Source organism: Lepus europaeus, chromosome 3, assembly GCF_033115175.1.
Source record: "Lepus europaeus isolate LE1 chromosome 3, mLepTim1.pri, whole genome shotgun sequence".
Lineage (NCBI taxonomy): Eukaryota > Metazoa > Chordata > Mammalia > Lagomorpha > Leporidae > Lepus > Lepus europaeus.
In genome coordinates, this window is record NC_084829.1 from 80,322,446 (window position 1) to 80,346,812 (window position 24,367).

Here is a 24,367-nt window from a genome sequence, read left to right on the forward strand (position 1 = left end):
AAAAATCCAGAGGAAGACAGCTCAGGGAGAACGTTGGGTTGGGAGCCGGGGCACTTGCTGCTCACCATCTGCACTGTGCGCAGCATGGAGCAGCTCCTGCCATTCTTCAATGTACTCAGCCAAGTCTTCAACAGCAAAGTCACAAGCCGATGTGGAGGACACTCAGGGAGTCCTGTCCTCTACTCAAACACCTTCCCTAACAAGGACATGAAACTGGAGAACCACAAACCATTTTCCAGCAAAGCCAGGCAAAAAATAGAAGAGATGGTAGAAAAGGATTTTCTGGAAGGAGTGATAAAAACTTGAGCATCAGGAGTGGTTCTATTTAGCTGATGTGGAAATGTAATTACTTAAAACACTGCTCTGAGTTGTATAGTTTCTTTGTTTTGTATGTAACAAAACACACTTCAGGTTGTATTTAATTTAAATACTTGTAAATAAGAGCAAATGTCTGAATGTGGCCTGAATCAAGTATAAATAGTGCTGGCTCATATTGATTATGGTGCCTAAGAGAGAACTATCTATCTATATATATATATATATAAATGATTCACTGTTTTATTGTCCTGAGTTATCTTAAATCTACAAAATACACACTGCACATTTTTTTTCCTATTGGTTTCAGGCTTGGATTACTATAGATGGGTTGGGAATTTGTTCTTTTAGTTATTAACCATGTTCTGGTATCAGAATGGTATCACTTGTCTGCCAGACTCAGTAAAGGATTATAATTAGCTTTTCTTCCTCTACCTTCACTAAGACAGTGAAGAGTAACTGAAGCCCGGACCATGCAGCCCTCCCAAGTGTAGCGTCCCCCACTAGGCACAGAGAGTGGGACCCCCGCTCCGTTGACACCTCTGAATTCTGATGATGTGAAGCAGACAGGTAAGTCTTCTAATGATTCTGAAAACTTACTGTATAAAGTCTTCTCCACCCTTCCCCATCTGTATCAAGGGGGAGTGCAGCAAAACAACGTTGTGGTTAAGTGATGGCAGACACACACAAGGATGTGGCAACAGATTTAATTTTCCAACAGCCAGCATGAGTTGTCCCCTGCATCCATTGTCAAGTTAATGACCAAATGACATAATTAAATCCCAGTATTTCACCTTAGTGAAACCGAAGTTAGAGGTAAGTTTAATTAAGAATAAGGCTTAGCTATTTCTAAAGGATTATTCTTGTAGTGTTTAAGAAAAACAGGGAGATCTAGAAATAAGCCAGTAAGGTGCATTGTAAACCGTATAATTATAAATGTCTTTGTGACAGTTTTATAAAAACTTGTAAAAATCCAGTTTCTCAGGAATATAAAAATTATCTTCAGAAACGTGGTTCTTCTCCAATGCCTCCAGCCAGCTTAAACACTGCCAGGCTCACTTCCTGTGCAAGGCTATCTGCACTTGCCTGCAAATGACATTAAAGGAGATCACATGAGAAAGCATCTACCACACATTACTTGTGGCTCTTGGAGAGTACTTCCTAATTCTTTTTCACTATTATGCTTAAGTAAGAACTTTCTTTCACCTTTCAGTAACCAATTCCAAGGCCCCTAAATAAGGGGAGAACAAGTGAAATTCTTAATGCTTTTATAAACTATAAACTTACCTTTTTTTTTTAATTTCCAAAACACTAAGTACATTCAGTTAAACCTGGTCCCTTATACAAGGCAAGAAGGCCACAGCTGGCCTAAGTAAGTAAACCTCTATGGCCTCCACCACCCTTTCCTTGAAGCAGCCATTGTATTGGGGTAGTCTAGGCTTCCGCTAAAACCTGCCAGGCCTTAAATAAGTTCACTGGGAATTTCTCCTTCTGAGTCCCTAGTTAAGCCACTATACTTTGCCCTGGCTGTGCAAACACTTCTCTCAAGTGCTTCAGGTGACAAACAAGAGGAAGAAGAGTACAAATCCATAGCACAAGTCCCGGCCCTACCAAGAAAGAGGCATAGAGCAAGGGTGGTCACTTACAGGAAATGTTTTGAAAACTCAAGCTAAAGACAAATAATTGTGAAATTAACTAAAGTCACAAGATTGTTATTAAAAGAGACAATCCACTTCACAGTGCATAAGAGTATTCCTCTCACAGTTAGAAATCTGTCTTTGAAGAAGCCTAGAATAAATGAAAATATCTGGGGACATAAACTGAGTGGTTCTGATTTTGTTCAAGTATATAACTACTCATATGACCTTAAAAGGCTCTATGAACAAATCTGACAAAAACCCACAATTGTAGTGAGGCTCCCCCACCCCGAGGTTGTTAGACTTTGCTTACTTGTGAGTCTGCTTCTGCATATACTCGGACCACATCTTCAGTGCCAGAGGGCCGGACAAAAGCCCGTGAGAGCTTGTACTTCTTCACCAAGGCATCGATAGCCTCCTGTAGTCCTGGGGGCGTGACTGCTCGTCTTTCAGCATCCGTGGTGCTAATAACTCTTCGGTCTGCAACCTTAGCACAAGCACTTTTATGTCTGTTGCTACATTATATTCCCTTTCAGAAGTTAACCCATCCTGCATCACTTCTACCAAAGGATTACAACAGACCTATATTTCAGCTTAAGTACAACACTGATGGAACTTAGAAACTTTTAGTGCAGTGTCATTCTATTTCTCCAGAGGCAAAGTTATTAATTTCAACAACTAGTTTTTCTTCAGTTTATAAAGAATTACCTTTAGCCAAAAAAAAATTCCAATGACAGTTTCATAGTTACCACACTGTATGTTTTTAAAAATTCTGAATCAAATAACTTCCAAGTATTAAAAAAAAAAAAACAGGCCAAGTGGCAACCTATTTTTTTTTTTTTAGAAGGAAAGAGCGAGATCCTCCATCTGCTGGTTTCACTCCCCAGATTGCTACAGTGGCCAGGCCAAAGGCACAAGTCGGGAGCTTCCTGTGGATCTCTCACATGAGCACTTGAGCCATCTTCTGCTGTTTTCTCAGGCACGTTAGCAGGGAGCTGGATTGGAAGTGGAGCAGCTGGAACTCTAACACCCATTTTGGATGCACAGGTGGCAGCTTAACTACACCACAGCACTGGCCCAGTGGCAAACTATTATATGAGGGCTGTAACAAGAATCTCCCAACTGTGCCAAAAACTACTCTAAACAACCAATAGCCATTTCTCTGCACCTGGCTTTAAGTGTCTTTCACAAATTCTGCAGATAAATATGTAGATTGGATCAGTATAGAAATTGGTATGGAAATCAATTACCAATTTATCTGAAATGCTTTTTAAGTAATTCTCTCTTTAAGCCTACAGATTCTACTTCTCAGCATGTAGCATCAGGAAGTACTCTGTGAATCCAAAAATATTTTAGATAGCCTATCATTTCAATTGAAAATACTTCCCCTAATCTGCAGGTATGGAGTGATGGCTGAAATCTATTCTATTGAAGCTGACACATGGGTTCACTGTTTTGTTCTTTTAAATTCTCCATAATAAAATAAACCATTTTATAGTATTCTCTATGGCTTTATTTCCTGTGTAATGGGTGTGTCCTTGTATATATAGAATGCAAATTATATTCTGCAAGAAATACTTTATGAATATTAACTTAACCTATTATCCTAAATATTACAAATGAAGTTACTCTCACACCTTAACCTTGAGTTGTCTGTTTGGAAGATCCGTATAGAGTGCATCCCACTGTTGTACAGTCAGGCCCTTCAGCACCAAGATGGCTTCAATCACCAGCATGTCAGAAATAGCATCACCTGCTGCCTGCAGGATAGGGAAACAAGATGAAAGGAACGACTCTTAACACAAGCAAACTTTGGAGGTTAATGTTCTGACTTAGAAAACCAACCATAGTATCCTGTGCTTCTTCCTTCCCCTGTCCCGTGCCAAGCAGAATAAACTGGAAGACCTTCAATGTGTGGATCAGTAGATATGAAAAATGAAGTAAAGATGTATAGAGAGAATATTGAAAGCAGCTCTTAAGGAATTTCTCTTTAATCCTTCTTATATATGAAATTAGGTTAGAGTAAGCAAATATAAGGTTCCCACGTAACATTCTATGACTCAAATTTTTCTTTATAACAATCTCTTTTGAGGGAAATATTAGCTTTGGTGTAAGATGCACCTGAAGTTTGATCCATTCTGTCAATTAAAACTCAAATTAGACTAACTCCATTCCCTGTGTTACCTTGTGCAAGGATTATAAAATAGCTATGTACAAGACACTTAAACATTATTAGTTCCATCACTTTTCCCTGTCTGGAGTAGTGCTCTTCCACAGTCATAATCTATATTCCAATTCCAACTATTTGACCCACATACAAAGTCTTCAAAAAAATTCATGGGAAGTGCTTGTTACAAAAAATGTATCCCTCCGGCACCGTGGTTTAACAGGCTAATCCTCCGCCTTGCGGCACCGGCACACCGGGTTCTAGTCCCGGTTGGGGCGCCGGATTCTATCCCGGTTGTTGCCCCTCTTCCAGGCCAGCTCTCTGCTATGGCCCGGGAAGGCAGTGGAGGATGGCCCAAGTGCTTGGGCCCTGCACCCGCATGGGAGACCAGGAGAAACACCTGGCTCCTGGCTTCGGATCAGCGAGATGCACCGGCCATTGGAGGGTGAACCAACAGCAAAAAGGAAGACCTGTCTCTCTCTCACTATCCACTCTGCCTGTCAAAAAAACAAAAAAAAATGTATCCCTAGATTTTGAATTTTTTTGTACCAAAATAAGCTTATCTGTTAATTTTATTTTCCATGAATTTTCTGAAGTATCCTTGTATATGAATGTGGGATACAGTGAATAATGTAAACATAATCAAGGGTCTGGCACCCCATCCATTCTGACCTGGTTAAACAAGTCGATAATGTTTTCAAGCATCTTAGCAGCTTTTTGTTTCCTGTTGTCCAATTCCTTTGCTAGTTGTTTTATCTTCATTTCAACAGCTTTTTTAAACAGTGCCTGAAGTGGAAACATAACATCAGTCACACAAAGCTATCACAACCCATCTTGAGTATTGTCACTTGAGCTCAAACTGATGCTGAGAAGCCAAGAGGGCAAATAATGGCAGCCTTATAATTTATGAAATTAATGAGATCACTGAAGTTACATGTAACTGGGGGAGAAAAGTTTCTTAGGGATTACAAAAGTGGTTGTAAAATTTAAACTGATTACAGAGAAAAGGTCACCTGGACAAAATGTGACTACACATAATGAGTTCTTCATGCCTTTCCCCTCAGCTAGCAAAATCAGCTCTGTTATAGCCAGGTTACATAAGCCTTTGTATGCCTTCTTATTTTGAAAGATATAATTCATTGCAACCAACAGTTTTATGAGCTAAGCAACACCAGAAAGAAGGTTTGTCATTTTTGTCACAATATGGTAAAGATTATCAAAGATTTATTACCCCATATGACAGGCTTCTCATACCTCCCTCATCTTTTTATTACCTTCAAGAGACCCTAAACCAAGAAGGAGTGGCACACTATGCTCAGCTATCTAATTAAATACATGTCCATTGATAAAATAAGGTACAGGCCGATGGCTGATTGCCATTTTTGTAAATAAACTTAGAGTGGAACGTGGCCATACCCACTCCCTTCCATTGTACCAGCAGAGCTGAGCAGCTGCAACAGAAGGTTCAGGGCCTACAATGCCTAAAATATAACTCACCCTTTAAAAACTCATTTATCAATCCCTGCATTAGGTCATTCACTGCAGTTATACTGTAATTCCATTTTATAGACACTTAGTATTTTTCCCTTGTATTTATGCCCTCCAGAAACCAATTTTGAGTTAATAAGGAAAATGATTTATCCTGGATTTTCTGTTGGCCTTCTCAAATTGATTAATTAAATGAGGTGAAGTATAAAAACATTGTTTTAAAACATTCTGAACCTTAATCTACTAAAATTACACACTTTAAAAAGATGAATTTTGGAAGCTGTTGCAGTGGATTAAGCCCACCTCTTAACAATGGTGGCATCCAATATGGAGCACCACTTCTCTGCCTATGTGCCTGGGTAATAAGCAGCAGCAGATGGTGCAAGTGCTTGGGCCCCTGCCACCCACATGGGAAACCAGGATGGAGTTCCTGCTTCCTGGCCCACCCCTGGCTATTGCAGGCATGTGGGGAGTGAACCAGGAGAGAGAAGATCTCTGTACCTCCCCCTCTTTCAAATAAATAAAACTTTATGTGAATTGTCTCAAACAATGTTTAAAATATTGTCTGAGAAAGCCATAAAATTTTTTCTATACTTAACACTAATTATTTTAAACTCATTTCCAGTTGTTTCTTAATTCTCAACTTTCCACCACTTCTCAATTCATAACAGCTACTGACCTTTTCCTATCTGTGGCCAGTTGAAGGAAAATATACAGACCATTTTATTATTAAAGGATTAAAAACTATATTTTTAAAATGTATGCAAAAGGCAGAGGCACAGACCACTGCCATATACTGCTTCACTCCCCAAATGCCTGTAACAGGTCTCCCTCATGAGGGGCAGAGACACAGTGCTTGAGCTATCAACTTGCTGCTTCCCGGTTTTCACAGGAAAAGGAGGAATTAGGAGCAATGCCAAGACTCAAACTCAGGCAGAAAAATATGGGATGCAGGCCAAAGTAGCAAGGTCAAGTGCAAGCCACCTGCATTTTTTTAAAAAGCTAAATATTAGGGGCAAGTATTTAGCCTAGCAGCTAAGACATACATCCCTTGTCAGAATGCCTGGGTTTAATACTGGAATTTGTTCCTGACTTCAGCTTCCTGTTAATGCATACCCTGTGAGGCAGCAGCATGTGAGATGGCTCAAATAACTGAGTCCCTGCCACATACACAGGAGACCAAGATTGAGTTTCCAACTCCCAGCATTGGTCCCACCAGAGGTCCTTGCAGGCATCTGGCAAGTGAGCCAGTTGAAGGAAGCTCACTTACTTTCTCTCTCCCCTAATTAACATAATTACCATTTAAAAAGCAGCACAACATTCAAAGAAAGTAACTGAAACTGAAAAAGAACCACTTTCACAATACATGAAAATGTGAGTTAACCAAGTAATCATATTTACCACCATACAACCATTTCAACAAAGCAGAATATTACCTTTTACTACCCAGCTACAGGATTCCCATCATAAAGAAAAGTGCTGGCCAAAGCCAGTAGCAATTCTTCACAAGAACTTACTGTGCCATGCCCATTTGCTTCAAAATAAACTCCAATGTCAAACTCTTGAGCCTTGTGATGCAAGTGTTTTACACCCGTTTTAGTGCAGTAGACAGGTACCTATAACACAAATTTACAGAATACTCACTCTACAATATTCACTCTACTCTATGCCGACTGTCCTAGTGATACAAAGGGAACATACTGGAGGTAAGTCTAGTGAGGAAAACAAACATTAAATTACAAAGTGATAAGTGTTCCTCAAGGGGAGAGAAGGCACCCTAGAAGCACACAGCCAAGGGAAAAGCCAGATAAGAAAGAGGAGGGTCTCTTATGAAAGATGACAGGTGGGCATGTGGCATGATCTAACTGCTTTGACAAGCTGAGTTCACGCCTCATATGGAGACTGGCTTAGAGCTGCAGTCTGCAGGCTTTTCCATAAAGAACCAGAGAGTAAACATTTTAGACCTTTTAGGTCCTATGTTCTCTCACTTTTACTCAATTGAGTCACTGCAGTGAGAGCCCGCAGACCATAGATAAGCATATGCATGTATCTGATACAGTGTATATTTATAAACAATGACAGGCTGGATTTGAACCTCAGGACATTTTCTTGGCAACTCCTGGCTCAAGGTTAGGGAAAGAGATCAGTCTGGTGGTTTCTAAGACTAATCCCAGTAAGAAATTAGTGGCTGAACCAGCAGCAGTGGAAGGGAAGTCATGGGTTTCTGAGATCCAAGAAAGGTGAAGGAAAGACTGACTAGAAGAAAAACGAGAGAGACTGGCATGCGGTTGAATTTAAGAGACCTCAGGAATGACGAGGGTTATAAATATTTAACCCAAAAGAAGAGTGGGTTGAAAAGTAATAGCTTCTGATATATTCAGTTTCTTAAAGAATATCCTACATATAGCAGATCTTTAAGGCAGAAACAAAGAATTAGGTTACTAAAACAGTAACCCAGGTAGTAGGAATCCCTGTGAAAAGCAGGCCACTGGCCCCAGATGGTGCCCCTCCAATAAGTTGACTGTAATCATATATTTACATTCAGTCACAAGCAGCCTCCAAACAGGTTTTGTTTTTCCCGCCCATCATTTGTTTCAAAATGTAGGAAATTCAGGGACTGCGTGGTGGCACATAAAGCCGCCACCTGCAGTGCTGGCATCCCATATGGGCGCCGGTTCAAGTCCCCTATGCTCTACTTCCGATCCAGCTCCCTGCTAATGCACCTGGGAAAGCAGCGGAGGATGGCCCAAGTCCTTAGGCCCCTGCACCCACATGGGAGATCCAGAAGAAAAAAGCTCCTGGCTTTCAGTCAGCCCAGCTCCAGCCATTGCAGCTATTTGGGGAAGTGAACCAGCAGATGAAGACCTCTCTCTGTGTATGTGTATGTGTGTGTCTCTACCTCTCTCTGTAACTCAAATTAATAAATCTTTAATTTAAAAAAGTAGGAAATTCTTATTAAAATTCAGATTTCTAATTCTCCGGAAGACTCTGACTAAAGCTGACGCGATTAGCCCAGACAACCTGCCCAGTCCTTAGCTACCTGGGTACTCACTCACTCTGCTCCCATTTCCTGCAATAATCTGACTCTGCAAGGCCTGCTGCACAGAGGGTGGAAGACGATTCTAGTAAAATGCAGGACTTTGAAACAGGATACATAGAAGCTGGAGAAATATTACACCAGCTAGTGAGAAAAAGGACAAGGGCTTTCAAGGTTGTCTGCAAACCCAAACTCAGAGCAGGCAGACTGGTAGGGGGTGGTCATCTAGTATATGTTGAAATAATTAAAAACAAAATCTCCTACCAACCCAGCAAACCTCTCCATGAAAGAACAGTAAGAAGTCAGTTCTAAAACTGAGTAAGGATTAAGCCCAACTGTAATATGCATCATGGGCAGTCTGCTAGGAACACTGTGAAGACAAATCTCGCCCCCTAATATATCCACACAGATACGCTTCATTGCACAGATGTTCTCAAGTTCAAAGATAACTCGTGACAAGGAGTCTCTCCTTGACCACACTCCAGTCATGCTCATCTGGGCTGTCTAGATGCCATCCTTGGCCATGGCCTCCGCGGAGCCCAGTGCTGGCAAGAAGCCTCTCAAATCGGTATAGCCAGAGCCCCTCACCCTGATAGATGATCACCCTTCAAATCTTCTCAAAGTCCTCATCCTCCACCATCTGCTAAGTAACAGCTGGTCATACTGGCTGTCTTCAGGAACCTCGTTTGGACAGTTTAGTAAGACTGTCCCCTTCACCCTTGCTGTTTCTCCTCTCAGTAGTTTTTCATCTTCTGACTACCAAGTTCAGTTGACACACCGCAGCATGTATACTTTTATAAGGATATTACCTAGATTTTGCTTGCAGAAATGGCTTACAATTATTAAACCATCATAAAAGGAAAATGGTCCAGTACCTTCATAACTTCTTCAAGATAACTTGTTGAACTTCCATTTGCATACGCGGTCTGTACAACACCGATATTCAAATTTTCTCCAATCTAGACAAAAACAATGTCACTTAATTTGCCACCAAAAGTGCAGAGTCCACAAAAGCAAGCATAATGAGAATTCTTAAGGACAAAATCATGAGCCAGCTCAGCTGTGCCTTAATTTAATGCCAAAACTGGCTTACTGAATTTTACCTATATACTGGAAAAATGCTTTCAGAGCACTGTTTAAAGCCATTCTAGGAGAAATCCTCTTTGAAGAAGACTGTGACCTCCTGGACTTTAATTACATAATAAAAGTACTGAATTCTTAAAGTAAGTCATTTCCAGATCACTGTAACTTCCCACGACATCCTATGCTTCAAGCTAGCCTGGGAGAGAGTCCCAAGAGAGCAAACAAATCTCTCTTAACATTTCTAAGCTTATCATATGCATAATGAGTAAGTCTCTCAAATATTTTCTCTTGAATTTGGGGCTTCAGAGAGTGATAGAGAAATTTTCATTAAGGTGCCGGTTATAAAGAAACCAACACTTCATAGAGCTTCAAATCATACAGCTTAGCCAGTGTAAGGAAGAGGATCAACAGGTTCTAAAACCAAAGCCCCAATATAAACAAAATGAGTAAGGGGCCAGCATTTTGGCATAGCAGGTAAAGCCACCACCTGCGAGGCCAGAATCTCATATGGGCCCCAGTCTGTGCCCTGGCTGCTTTTCTTAACAATATAGCTCCCTGTTGAGGGCCTGGGAAAGCAGCGGATGTGTTTGGGGCCCAAGTATTTAAGGCCCTGCAACCCACATGGGAGATCCGGATGGAGCTTCATGGCTACTGGCTTTGCCTGGCCCAGCTCTAACCATTGCAGCCATCTGGGGAGTGGCCAGTGGATAGAAGATGTCTCTCTGTCTCTCTCCCTCTTTCTAACTCTTTGAAATAATTTTTTAAAAATGACTAGAATGACTATACCTCTTTTAGTATTTTCTGCCATAAATTAAGGGACTTCCCATAAATCATGACTTGGTGACTTGGAGACATTCAAATGACTGTCTGATATGGAATTATTTCACTAATAAAAAGTCTTATCACATAGGATAGCCAATCCCCCATCATCATACCTCCAACAGGAGCTCTTTAAGGAAAGTGCTAATTAACGTGGCTATCTTATCGCCATCTATGAGATGGAAGTGACCATCTGCGCCAAGGTAGTAATAAACAATTCTGTCTGCATCTCCATCAAAGGAACAGCATCTCTCATTGGGCTTCATTTCCATTCCTAGCACACAGGATAATTTAGAAACACATTTCAGTCTAAGAAATGGGAATAAAATTCCAAAATTTTTAGATTTCCCTCTTCTATTAGCAACTAGAGAAAATATTTTCACTAAATCATGATCAGAATTGGCCTTATTTGACAAACATACTAATAGGAAATGTGAGTGGCTGGGGAAATGGTGCATGCAAAGCAGAGAAGGTGAAAGATAACTACCTTGTGATTCTCAAACTGTGGTCATCACACCAGCACCATCAACAATGCCTGATAACGTGACAGAAATGCACATTTACATCCTACCCCAGGCCCAGGAATCTGGACCCCAGAAATCCCTGCATGAACAAAGGATTCTGGATTCGGATGCATGCTGGGATTCGAGAACCACTGCTTACCCCACTGGCTTCCCTCCAGCCCAGGAGAAGTGGAGGGTCTTATGGGCAGACAGAGCAGCCCCTGCTATGCATAGCACTGACAAGTGGCTAGATTCCTAGATGTGTATGAGTGGCAGAGCCAGGAGGACTAGCCGTGAGACTCTTACTCCCATCACCACCTCAAAGTATGAAGGACACTGGCTCCAGAGTCCCAGGCCGCTGGGACCTACCGTGTGGAGGTTTCTGATGACTTTTCACAAAGTCGGCCCCGCACAGATGATTGAGCTTCCCTTTGGTCCCGTCATTGAAGAGCTGAACCGACAGCCCCTGTGAGAAGTAGTGCTGCATTTCTTTTAGCTTCAGGGCCCCAATGCCATTTGCACAGTCGACCTTCAGTGATCTGTAATCCTCTCCACTGCAGGAAGCCTCCAAGCAAAAAGACATATGGAAGGAAAACGTTACATTCATAAGCATGAGTGAAAGGCAAAGCCTATGTGTGGGGACATATAAACATCTTCCATTATTTCAGTTAACTTAGCTATTTGAACCCAGGGGTGGAGAGGTACATGTACACATATTCAGATGAAAACTGTAAAATATGGAATAAAAATGAAAAACACCTTAGACACAGGCACAGTTTCACTAAGTAACATACAAATGGAGCTTTATTGGTAGCAGTTATCCTCAATTAAGCAGGGTCCCTTAAAAACAGTAAAATGGGGGCAGGCACTTGGCACAGCTAAGTGGTTAGGACACAGTGCCTGCCTGGGTTTAAGTTCCAGCTCTGCTTCCCCTTCTGGATTCCTGCTTCCTGAGACAGCAGAAGATGACTCAAACAGTTGCGTCCTGTCACACACATGGGAGATCCAGACTGAGTTCTGGGCTCCTGGCTTCCGGCTGGCTCAGCCCCGCCTTTTGTGGGCATTTGGAGAATAAAACAGGATGGAAGATCTCTGTCTTTTAAATTTTTTAAAACAAAAGTTGTTTACAAAGTGATATTATAGCCTACATGACAGCCACTCAAATTTGGAGGAAATATATAAATGAATGAGCAGTAACATCTATCATCTTTGGGTTTTCTTTTTAACTGTCAGTCTCTTCTCCCACCCAACCTTAGCCCAAAATATAAGTGTGTCTTGCAATAGCATATGCTCATTATATATTTATCAACTAAATGTTATCTCTCAAATCTATTCAAGTTTAACAACCCAATGTACCGAGGAGAAAATCTTTCTCAAGTGCTAAGCAAATAGCACCCACATAAACTTAGACCAAATTCATCTGAACGAATATTTAGAATAACTCTAAGCAAGGCCAACACCTTTTCTCCCACAATAATCTCCGAATGTCCTATGGGCCTTGCCAAGTAAATGCCAACATACAGTTACCAGGATACCCACAGCAGAGTCTTGTGGAACCCTAGAGAGTAGATAGAAATAGGCCATATCCCGGGAGAGGAAGGAGGAGGAATGACAAACTGTCGAACGTAAGTTATTTTATTCATTTAAACAGCTGTGTTCCAGAGATTTTTCACCTGTTTGGTAAGCTGCACAAAAGCCGTGGAGAGTTTCTGGTAATAGCCTTCTATGGTTGCCTTTCCATACTGGCCATCAGTATTTCGACAGTACACCATGTAGTGGAGCTGCGGTGTTGTTAACAAGCCATAATCTGTCATGAAAATACAAAAAACAATTCATGTTTCTTAATTTTAAAAAAAAAGCTAACGAATATTCACACTGTAGGAATTTCAAGATGACAAATCCTATTCTAAAAAGACGTATCTCAGAAAACACTCACTTTCAAACTATCCAGATACACAAACATCCACTGAAATCACTATGACATGTCACATACTCAAGTCTAAAAGAATTATGACACTATTAGTAGTAGTAAACAGCCATTTAGAGGAGACAGGGAGTAACACAAATTAAAGCAATATACAGAAAAGGAGCAACTGAGCTCCCTTCCCAGTAACATCGCACACCACGTAATTCAGATGAGTCATCCTCCTGAAAACCACTGAAAATGCTAGACGTAAGAAAAAATTCTGACTGCAATACTGACAAGTACCAGAAGCAATAATCAGGCCAAAATCTACGTGAAGGCAGGAACTCCAAGATCGGAGTTAATGGAAGCCAATTTTGCTCTGAGGGCAATTCTTGTATGCCAGGAATTGAGCCATGGTTTCAGTACACAAAGGTCCCTGCTGACCTACCATGGGGAAGTGAGGAGAAGAGAACCAGGCCCTCTTGACAATGAAACCCAACAGCCTATGCATTCCTTGTGAGGCTGTCAGAGTCAATCCCCACTTCCAGGACAGTTGTCTTGGTCTCAGCAGAGGGAAATGCATCCCTGGAGAGCTGTCACCAAAAGCACGGTCCCTCCTCCGGACTCCCAGCCCAAGTCATGTCCCCACGGCAGTCCTGAAGCACACTGTCATGACAGAATTTAAATGGGACCTAGCCAGGTAGTGCCCCAGGTACCTGGCACTAAGCTTCACTAGACGAATATGACTCCAACAGAAGATACCTCAAAAATGCCCCACAAATAATTTTCCAAGAAAAGCAAACAGCTTACAGTCAACTGTACCTAAGGGTACAAGAGAAGCACCATAAGCAAGAAGGAAGAGAATTGGCAGAGATGAACCGGTATCCAACACTTCAGTAGTCAGTGACTAAAGTGGTCAACGGACTTGCAATGCAAACACAAGAGGCAGGACTAGAAGTAGAAGGGAGTCAGTAAGCTTCTGAGCCCTGCAGTTAAACGAGAGAGATGGTATTTTATGAAGGCAATCTTGGCTCTCATACAGGGATGAGATGGGAGGAGGTATGCAGCTCAAAATAAAGTAAGATATTAGACTAGTTAAATGGAGGTGTTCAGAGAGAGGAGCCTTTTGGGGCCAGTGCTTTAATTTTTATTTTGGAAGATTTTCATTTTTAAAAAACAAATATCTGGGCTGGTGCTATGGCACAGTAGTTAAGGCCTCAGCCTACTGCACCGGCATCCCATATGAGCACCAGTTTGTGTCCCAGCTGCTCCACTTCTAATCCAGCTCTCTGTCATGGCCTGGGAAAGCACTGGAGTATGGCATAAGTCCTTGGGCCCTGGCACCCTCATGGGAGACCCAGAAGAAGCTCCTGGCTCCTGGCTTCGGCCTGGCCAAGCCCCAGTCTTTGCAGCCATCTGGGGAGTAAACTAGCAGATGGAAGATCTCTTTCTTTCCTTCTCTCTCTATAACTCTGCCTTTCAAATAAAATATATAAATCTTAAAAAAAAAAAAAAAAAAGAGATTGAGGAACCTTTCTTGAAAACACATGCTCAAAGAACAAACAAAAGGGTTTTGTGACCAGTATTAGCACTACCAAATAAATATTTGCTAGGTGACTATTACATGTACTCAGTAAAAAGCACCATTAATTCAACCAATCAACCCACAACCCTGGAAGTCATTCTACACAGCTGTGTTCTCACTATGCACCTCAAAATCCTTTGCTTGCAACACTCATTTCAAATGTCTCTATTTCTCTCTTACATCACTTCTGCAAAGACTACCACACATCCAAAAGTAGTCTAGCTGGTCTTTCTACCTCTGACCACCTTCCTTTCCCTTCTCTACACAATAGCAGAGTGACTGACTTTCACTGAAAATGTGATATTATGCTCTTGAATACAATCCAAAGCCTTGCCCTGCTCTATAATGCTGGGTAGATTTAGCCCCTCCTTACTCTCTACTACCTTCTCATCCTCCCTGCCTTCATTCCCTGAAATACATACACTAAGCTGAAGAAAGATGGGAAAACCTTAAAAAAAAAAAAAAAAAAAAAAAAAACCTCAGGGGCCTGCACTGTGGTACAGTAGGCCAAGCCTCCGCCTGTGGTGCCGGCCTCCCCTGTGGGCACTGGTTTGTGTACCAGCTGCTCTCCTTATAATCCAGTTCTCTGCTAATGGCCCGGGAAAGCAATGGAAGATGGACTAAATGCTTGGGAACTTGTACTCGCATGGGAGACCCAGAAAAAGCCCCTGGCTTTGGATCATCCCAGCTCTGGACCTTGCAACCATTTGGGGAGTGAACTAGCAGATGGAAGACCTTTTTCTCTATCTCTATCTCTCCCTCTCTCTGTAATTACCTCTCAAAAAAAAAAAAAAAAAAAAAAAAAACCTCATAGGACAGGGTGCCATTTGGTTTAGCAATTAAGATGCCCCTTGAGACACTTGCATCCAGAGTATCTGGCTCCAGTCCTGGCTCCATCCTCAATTCTAGCTAATGTACAGCTGAGGCAACAGGGATGGCTTATATAGTTGGGCTCCTGTCTCCAATGTGGGAGACCTGGTTTGCATTCCCAGCTCCCAACTTTAACCTGGTCCAGCACCAGCCATTCTGAGCATTTGGGGAGTGAACCAGGGCACAGGATATCTCTGTCTCCTAAATAAATGAATAAAGACACAAAACACTTGCAGAACTTTTTTTTTTTTTTTTTTTTTTTTGTAAATCACTCTCATTTTTCTAGACTAAAACCCTAGAAGAGTGATGGTCCTAAAGATACAAAGAGATGCTGAAAACATCAACCATGCTGGGGTCAGTAGAAAGAACACAGTTTGGGGCGGGGCAAATCCAATATGGGGCAGGCCACCTAATTCAAGAGCCCGCACAGAACAGTGCTTTACAAACTGCAGGTCACAGCAGTTTAGGAACTCAGTGAGACACAGGCAGCATCCCCATCTTTTTTTAAATGAAACAGATGAATGCACATCACACAGTACAGGTGAGTGTCGCTGTTGCAACTACTGTTTCAGTTATGCACACCGATGCATCATGATACCATGGGTTGTGATACACACAGAAATAGACTACGGGAAGGTGACACAGAGCATGCAGTCAAAAATCTTTGATAAACTAATACATGAATGGAGGTAGCCAGAGCAAGGGAGGTAGTCATTCAGAAATCCATGAGAATGAAAGGAGAGCAGGAGGAAGGCCTGCATCGAGCAACACAAGACAAGCAGAGCAGACCAGTAAGGAACAGAAGCCAAGCAAGTAGAGGCAGAGAGAGACCGTTTTAACAGGGTGAAAGCTACAGGGACAGTAACTGAAATAAAAGCTTTACAACCTAAATCCTTGGGAGTTACTTTTACTTCACAGCCCACCCTGGAGACTCTAACAAGCTGTGGTCTCTCCTCCCTGGAAAAGTGCTTGTAACTCTGCACACAGTAATAGGGGGTCCCAGGGCTGCTGCAGCTTAAACACTTCCTGGGGGCGGGCCAGAATCTTGCCTTTCTATTATCCACCTGATCTGGCCACTAGCCTGCAGATGAGGGGAGGAGGAGACTTTTCACTGGAGAGGCAGACACACATTCACCTGCATCCGGCTAAGGAGTAAGTAGGAGGTAACACAGTGGAGAAGGTAGGCAGAGCCAGCAGAAGGGGCCAGGTTAATTGAGAGGGGAGGGAACACGGCAGGAGCTAGAGAGGAGGTTTCAAAGGTCAATAGGGAACTTTTTGTTGTTTAATTTTTACTTATTTAAAGCATTTGAAAGGCAGAGAGAGACAGAGACACAGAGATTTGCCATCCACTGGTTCACTCCCCAGATGCCTACAACAGCTAGGACAAGACCAGGCTGAAGCCAAGAGAAACGCAGTCTGGGGCTTCCATGTGGGTGACAGGGACCTAACTATCCTTGTGCCGTTACTGCTGCCTCCCAGGGTGCACAATCACAGAAAGTTGGAATCAGGAGTGCAGCTAGCACTTGAACCCAGGCCCTCTGGTAGGGCTGGAGCTGTCCAAGCGGCATCTTGACCACTGTGCCAAACACCCAACCAGAGGATGTCTTTTTTGGTGAGAAAGGTCTGACAGGAGGAAAACATTCATCTCAAAGCACAGAGGGGTCACTGCCTTCAAAACAGGCTCAAGCTTCCATTTTGCTCCACTTAACTCTCATTTGATAAAACAGCAAGAACCACTGACGAAACTCAAAGCTGTAAATTACCTGTAGACTGAAGACACTCTGTATCACTATCTGATAGGTAACAGGTGATTTCACAAGCGATCAGCTGTTAGGGAATACCTCACATTGACAAGAGCTGCCCAAAATGAACACCTTCAGGTAAATTCAAAGGTTTGTACATAAGGTTCTTATAAAGTGAAGGCAGTGTGTTAGTTCAACATTTATTATCTCCTATAATAGGCTCATGGATAAAGAACTATATATATAATTGTCCAGAAAAAAATCTGGAAGATTTTTAAATTGGCACTTTTTATATCCAGGGGAAATTTTTTAAAACTTATTTTTGGGCCGGCGCCGCAACTCAATAGGCTAATCCTCCACCTTGCAGCGCCGGCACACCGGGTTCTAGTCCTGGTCGGGGCACCGATCCTGTCCCGGTTGCCCCTCTTCCAGGCCAGCTCTCTGCTGTGGCCAGGGAGTGCAGTGGAGGATGGCCCATGTGCTTGGGCCCTGCACCCCATGGGAGACCAGGAGAAGCACCTGGCTCCTGCCATTGGATCAGCGTGGTGCGCCGGCCGCAACGCGCCAACCGCGGCGGCCATTGGAGGGTGAACCAACGGCAAAAAGGAAGACCTTTCTCTCTCTCTCTCTCACTGTCCACTCTGCCTGTCAAAAATTTAAAAAAAAAAAAAACAAAACTTATTTTTGTTCAACTATATTTTCAAGCTTTAAATGTATATTCCTTTTGTAGTTTTTCTTTTGGAAAGATTAATTTACAGTTCAGAGTAACTACATACCATGGAATTGACCTCCTATGACAGTCACACCATCGATTACAGATTGTGAAAGTTTCTCACTGCTGGGCCTAGGAAAGAAAAGAAAGAAAATAACAAATCCCATCCTGAATCCAGCAGAATATTGCTGGTGCCAAAGGTAAATGCAGAAACCAATTTCTAAATAACTTAATTATACTGGAACTGAAAGCTATCAACCCTGAAAAGGTAATACAGGCAATTTCACACATTTTTCCAGCAACCTTTCACAACCTACTTCTTGGAAAAATTTTGGATCTTAAATGAACTTAAGAAGTGGATATAAAGGACACTCTGACCACCCGACTCAAAGAGCTTCTCAAGTTTGACTATAGCAACATAAATGTGGTCTAAGAACACTTACAATAAATACTGGATGCACATGACACACATAATACAGTACTGGATATTAAACCACCAAGTATACAGAATCCAGTTTTCATTTTTTTTTCTTTCTTTTTTTTGACAGGCAGAGTGGATAGTGAGAGAGAGAGACAGAGAGAAAGGTCTTCCTTTTTGCCGTTGGTTCACCCTCCAATGGCCGCTGCGGCCAGCACATCTCGCTAATCCGAAGCCAGGAGCCAGGTGCTTCTCCTGGTATCCCATGCGGGTGCAGGGCCCAAGCACTTGGGCCATCCTCCACTGCACTCCCGGGCCACAGCAGAGAGCTGGATAGGAAGAGGAGCAACTGGGACAGAATCCGGCGCCCCAACCAGGACTAGAACCCGGGGTGCCGGCGCCGCTAGGCGGAGGATTAGCCTGTTAAACCACGGCGCTGGCCCCATTTTTCATTTTATAAAGTCAGATCAAATTCTATTAAAAAAAACAGATCATATAACTGCCTAGTAGAAAAAGATGTATCATTTCAATTAGTAAATACTAAGAGCCAAATTCACAAGAGACAACCTTATTGTCAGATAATAATTTACTTTGGAACATGACATTTGGCAATCAGCAGTATTTAGAAAATGCTCTGGTAACACAATAAGGAATTTTTTAAAATTCCAAGCCATTAGGAGACTGAGGATAAATTTCCGTTTCAAAGAATCTTTGGATAAAATCAGATCTTGGGGGCTATGTTAGGGCACAGTGTTGCAGCACAGCTGTTAAGTTAAGCTGTCTACCAGGCTGACGCCAGCATCTCATATCAGAGTGCTGGTTTGAGTCCCAGCTGCTCCACTTCTGATCCAGCTCCCTGCTAATGCACCTGGGAAAGCAGCAAGTGGAAGATGGCCCAAGCACCTGGGTCCCTGCCACCCACTCGGGTGACCTGGATGGAGTTTCAGGCCTGGCTTCAGCCTAGTCCAGCCCTGTCTATTGTGGCCATTTGGGGAGTTAAATAAAGGATGGAAAATATCTATCTCTTTCTCCCATCCCAGGCATCCAGAGAGTGAACGAGCAGATGGTAGATCTCTTTCTCTCTCCCTGTCTCTCCCGCTAACTCTGCCTTTCAAAAATAAACTTTAAAAATCAAACAAACAAAAAAACAGATCCTGCACAAAAGAGAATGCTACTGTTAACAAAGCACACCTTTAATCTAATGTTTTACAAAAAGATACCTTTTGTAAAGGAAGGAAGGGCTGCTCACTCTGACAACTAAGGAGAGAATGAAACCCATGGTTGTTCCCCAGAGAACTCCAGCAGGGGAAAATCATACCCCTGAACCAATAACACAAGCTATAAAGTAAATCTCTAAAAATAGTAGGTTCAAATCATGTGTTCTGACTTGTAGGGAAAAAAGCTAAACCTACAGGAAGAGGAAGGTGGGGAATATAAGCCCTTCTCTTATGCCAGGAAACAGGTATTCTGCATCCACTTCATGTAGCGCTCACGTAAACATCAACATTCTACAGCTGAGGAAATGCTAGCCCCCAAAGGCCAGGTAAATCAACCACCTCAGCTGAAACCGGTGAGAGCTCAGGCTCAAACCAGTCGGGCTCCAAAACCCAAGCTGCAGCACTGACGTGGCCCCCACACCCAGGAGAAAGGCCCGGCGGTGAGGGCGCCACTCGGGGCAGTTCCGCTTTATTGAATTCCCTCCGTCTGTCCTGGGTAACCTGACTCCTGCAATCAGTTCCACTGAACTCCCAAAGCTGCCTTCCGCGGGGACTCTCATGCTTACCTGGTGTCTCTGCCGATGACTACAAAGGCCTCTTGCTGCAGATTCACGGCTTCTTTCTCGCTGATGTCCACGAGCACCCTCCTCACATCCTGCTCCTCAGCGTTGGCCAAACAGGTCGCGTGTTCCTCCCAGGCAGGTGCCAACATTTCACCCAGAGGATCAACCAATTTGACACCATTGTCTTCCTTAGAAGAAAAACAAACAATGAGCAAGCTCATGTGCATGACGGAGAGCGCAGGAAGCAGAACTCATTCCGGCTTTTCCCCCAGCCAAAGACAGCCAAAGCCGGGCCACTCTGACTCCTGCCACTAACATTAACACGAGGCCCAGGACTGGGTGTTTTGGATATGAGGGGTCTTTAGAAGTCTATGGAAAATGTGTATAATAAAAATATCTACTCATGGATTTCTAACATTTTTGCATCAAAATAAACATCTTCTAATTCCACTTTTCTATAAACTTTTTGAAGTACCCTTAAATACTGTCTTGTGAAATTTTCATGACACACATATCATGCCTGTGATTGAGAGGTTAGGTAATCTATGGTCACACAGCTGGTAAGCGTCAGTGGTGCTGTTCAAACATCTGGTCTGCCTGACTTCTAAGGCCAACCAGCACCTGGCTCCCTTAGCTCTTGAACAAGCTGCCCCTGTGTGCTCACTAGCATTAACTGGCATAGGTGGAGGGCACACAGGGACCCTCTTCTCTACGCCTCTGGCCTCCAGGAGCCTACTGGCCAGCATGTCAACTGGATGGCAGCCCAGACACTGAAAATATTCTCAACTCTGTTCTGCTCAAGTTCCTGGAAAGAAATAAAGTGTAGGTCAGAGTGAATGTCAACAGCAGGAAACAGGGCAGAACTGCTTTGACAAGAGCTCCTGAATTAGCAGTAACTGTGAGGTTCTTCAGAGACGCCATCAGCCAGCTGCAGTAACCTGCACTTCAGACATTTACCCATCTGGAAGATGAACAATGTCTTCCACTGCTGGGGAGAGGATGTTCCAATGCCTCACTGACCTACAGGGCTTTCACCTGTTGCTAGTTTAGCTACAAAGGTAAATACGTCACACCTTACCAATCAATTAGAAGCACAGTATTTCAGCCATATAATTCAGGAGCTACAGGCTTGCAGAATAAAATAAGTTGTATCAATGGTTAGCCAAGACATAAAACAACCTGAGTATTTATCAGTGTCCATGGACAGATGATTGGCCAAAGAAAATGTGGTATATGTTTATACAACAGAATTATTGTTCAGCCTTGGAAAGGAAGGCAGTTCTGTCATTTACAAAAACCTGGATGAACCTGAAGAGTATTATGCTAAGCGAAATAAGCCAGGCACAACAAGAAAATACTGCATGATCACATTTCTATGTGGAACCTAAAAAGTCAAACTCACAGGAACAGAAAGTAGAAGAGTGGTTTCCAGGGCCTAGAAGTAGGGGGAGCTGTTGGAAACAGTGCAAAGTGATTATGTTCTGGAGGCCTGGTGCTACCTATAGTTGTTTCTGTTTTTTTTGTTTTTTGTTTTTTGTTTTTTTTTTTTTGACAGGCACAATGGACAGTGAGAGAGACAGAGAGAAAGGTCTTCCTTCCATTGGTTCAACCCCCAAATGGCCGCTACAGCCGGCGCACTGTGCAGATCTGAAGCCAGGAGCCAGGTGCTTCCTCCTGGTCTCCCATGCAGGTGCAGGGCCCAAGCACTTGGGCCATCTTCCACTGCACTCCGGGGCCACAGTAGAGAGCTGGACTGGAAGAGGAGCAACCAGGACAGAATCCAGCGCCCCGACCGGGACTAGAACCCGGGGTGCCGGCACTGCAGGCGGAGGATTAACCAAATGAGCTGCGGCGCCCGACGCTGCCTATAATTGGTAATGCATACTTCAAATTTGTTAGCAGATCTTAAAGTATTCTCATTACACACACACACACACACACGGATATTTATGAGAAATGATGTGTGTGTGGTCATCATTTCACAATGTAACATGTATCAACACATGATGCTGCACAACATGAATATATACAATTTTTATTATCACTTAAAGCCCCATAAAACTGAAAAAATAAAAACACTGTGTCAAAAGGAATACTTTGATTAAAAAATTATCATGAAGAACAGAACCACCAGTCCTTATCGATATTCTGCTGAAAACTCACTCTTGGATTCCTGGGCCTGCTTGATTGGCTGGCCATTCAGAATAGGGGCTGATTACTGAGCTACAGAAAAACTGTCTGAAAAGGTAAAAAACCTGTCTTCATTTCCTCTTCCCCCACCCACTCCCAATCTCTTCAATTACTACCAAATTAATAGAGGTCAGCATTTCTAAATTGTTGACCTTGTCTCAATTCAAATAACAAGGAAAGACATGTTCTAATGTTTCCAATATGGACATCCTCCAAAAAATGACATTTTCATTTCTCAATCTCTCCACACCCTCTAAGGAGCCATAGCCTAAACGACCACTCCCTTAAGTAGAAGCGGTTTCAAATCCAAAGACACGTTCCTAGAATTAGAACTTGTCCTCTGGGTCAAACTGCCCAGACACCAGGGTGTAGTCTTGTAAACAAGCTTGCTTCATCTGAACACTTAAAAGCATTACCTCAGGATTGTGTGATGCTGTCACCATGACTCCAATGGTGGATTGTGTCTGTTTTGACCTCAGCACAGCCAATAATCCCATGCGAAACATCACGTGATCGAGATGTTCGGCCTTCGTTCGAAACCCAGCAGTCCCATACTGAAGAGTGAGTCCGGCGGGCTTGGCATGCAACGCGGAGTGTTCTGTGACAGCAGCTAAATCCATGTCTACAAAATCCAGAAACACTTTTCAGGCAGAATCAATCTTTGAAGGACCACTTGCCAGCCTGCCTCATTCTGAATCCGCCCAAAGAACCACATGTTTCAAAGTGTTGTAAAGAAGTTGCACTAAATCCCGAGTCAGCCTTACCTACCCAACTTGTGCACTCCCGAACAGATCTAGGGCAGGAACCAGACTGCCCCCTAAGGCCAGAGTCTCAAGTGGACTGGGAAACGTCTGGGAAATCTGTAAGCTTCTTTTGTTCTTCCTCCAAAGGAAGAGCAGAGAACAAGGGTTTCCTCTCCAGGCGGTCTCCTAATACAAGATCTAATTCAAGGGCTTTCAAAAACTTCCTGGAAAATGCATATTCTGAAAAACCCATCTACGGATTTGCAAAACACTTTCACACCAAAATAAAGTATCCTTTTAATTTACTTCCCAGAAACCTTTTTAATTATCTCCCTCACACACTCTGTATGCAGGAATTCTTTTTTTTTTTTTTTTTAAAGAATCAGGACACTCTTGTAAATTAAGCTCTGAAACCAAAAACATCTTCCAAGTAAAACCACCTCTACCTTTGATTTTAAAAACCAAGCACGGCTTTTGAATACTTCCTTCTCTGGGATCTTCCAATGAACTGGAACTTTCCAACCTCATATCCCTGCAACACTATGCACTACCTGAGTCAATTCATCCCCAACTGCCCAGAGATGAGCTGTCTCACAGCTCCTAGCCTCACCATCTCATCTGCTTTGGTCTTTATTGCTTCAATGAACAAAAACGACAAAAAATGGTCAATCTCAGCTTTTACCCTGTTGGAAAAAGTTGGCATTCTGCGATGCTATTTCCGTGCAGACCCAAGCACTCACATCTCTTTCGCAAGCTTGGATACGTTTTTGTAAAAACCGACCAGTCAGGGAATGCGTCGTGATGGTGCATAAGGGTGTACACGAATCCTGTTCAATTCAGTCTTTTTAAAAATGCCAAGGTGACACGTTTCCATCCTTTAATGCATTTTAGGCTCTAAAACTACTTTCAATGAGTATGTGGATACTCGCATTACCAGTCAAAACAGCGTCCACTCTAAAAAATTGAGTATCCCTCTTCTCTCCATCCAGTCTTCAATCTCCGCTCTCCTCCCTAACCGCGGCTCGACCCCCCCGCTCCCAACCGTGAGGTCTCCCCGCAGGGTAGCGGGCGAAAACCCCAGCACCAGACCCTCGGCCGGCGGAGCAGCCCGCTCTCCCGGCGCGGCGGGTAGGCGCGTCGGCGGGGCCGCGCTGCCCATACCCTTGCCTGCCGCTAGCGTGCAGCTGGGCCCAGGACATGGCCCGCCGGCCCGCACGAACCCCCGCCGCCTGCTACGCCCCCTCTCGCCGCGCAGCCCCGGGACCCGGCTTACTTCCGCCAGCACACGCGGCTCCCTCACCGCGCGCACAGACACCCTCCGGGGGACCGCCGCTGCCACACGCCCGGGCTCCGAGTCCGCAGACGTGGCCCT

General features: G+C 43.3%; 2 protein-coding genes across 6 annotated transcripts in view; one reads left to right on the forward strand and one right to left on the reverse strand.

Moving 5' to 3' along the window:
* Positions 1-3,434, forward strand: part of DOP1A (DOP1 leucine zipper like protein A) — a 117,048-nt gene extending 113,614 nt beyond the window's left edge. For 3 of the 4 annotated variants that reach the window (XM_062186417.1, XM_062186419.1, XM_062186418.1), the window contains one exon: positions 1-1,033. In XM_062186417.1, the coding sequence (XP_062042401.1) occupies positions 1-306 (306 nt within the window). In that variant the 3' untranslated portion in view covers positions 307-1,033. Of the gene's footprint in view, positions 1,034-2,796 lie in introns of those variants that run through there. The other variant, XR_009865501.1, reaches the window with a different exon arrangement.
* Positions 1,009-24,364, reverse strand: PGM3 (phosphoglucomutase 3). 2 transcript variants are annotated; one of them, XM_062186424.1, is made up of 13 exons: positions 24,269-24,364; positions 22,669-22,874; positions 20,066-20,250; positions 17,929-17,996; positions 12,723-12,856; positions 11,419-11,614; positions 10,663-10,820; positions 9,520-9,603; positions 7,125-7,223; positions 4,792-4,905; positions 3,590-3,712; positions 2,266-2,439; positions 1,009-1,401 (listed from the first exon to the last, which is right to left on the reverse strand). In XM_062186424.1, exons 2-13 carry the CDS (start codon positions 22,870-22,872, stop codon positions 1,318-1,320), a joined length of 1,623 nt encoding a protein of 540 aa, XP_062042408.1. In that variant the 5' UTR covers positions 22,873-22,874; positions 24,269-24,364; the 3' UTR covers positions 1,009-1,317. The 2 variants fall into 2 exon arrangements, with proteins under 2 accessions (XP_062042408.1, XP_062042407.1); XM_062186423.1 differs by having other exon boundaries at positions 24,296-24,333.
* Positions 24,365-24,367: the final 3 nt, after the last annotated feature.

What these genes read in the sequence shown, in the direction of transcription:
- PGM3 (XM_062186424.1), bottom strand. Translation starts at nt 22,872, where the DNA reads ATGGATTTAGCTGCTGTCACAGAACACTCCGCGTTGCATGCCAAGCCC. An exon ending in CAGCATCACACAATCCTGAG is followed by an intron (nt 20,251 to 22,668) that starts GTAATGCTTTTA and finishes TTTTCTTCTAAG; the next exon opens with GAAGACAATGGTGTCAAATT. An exon ending in TTAAAGAGCTCCTGTTGGAG is followed by an intron (nt 9,604 to 10,662) that starts GTATGATGATGG and finishes GTTTTTGTCTAG; the next exon opens with ATTGGAGAAAATTTGAATAT.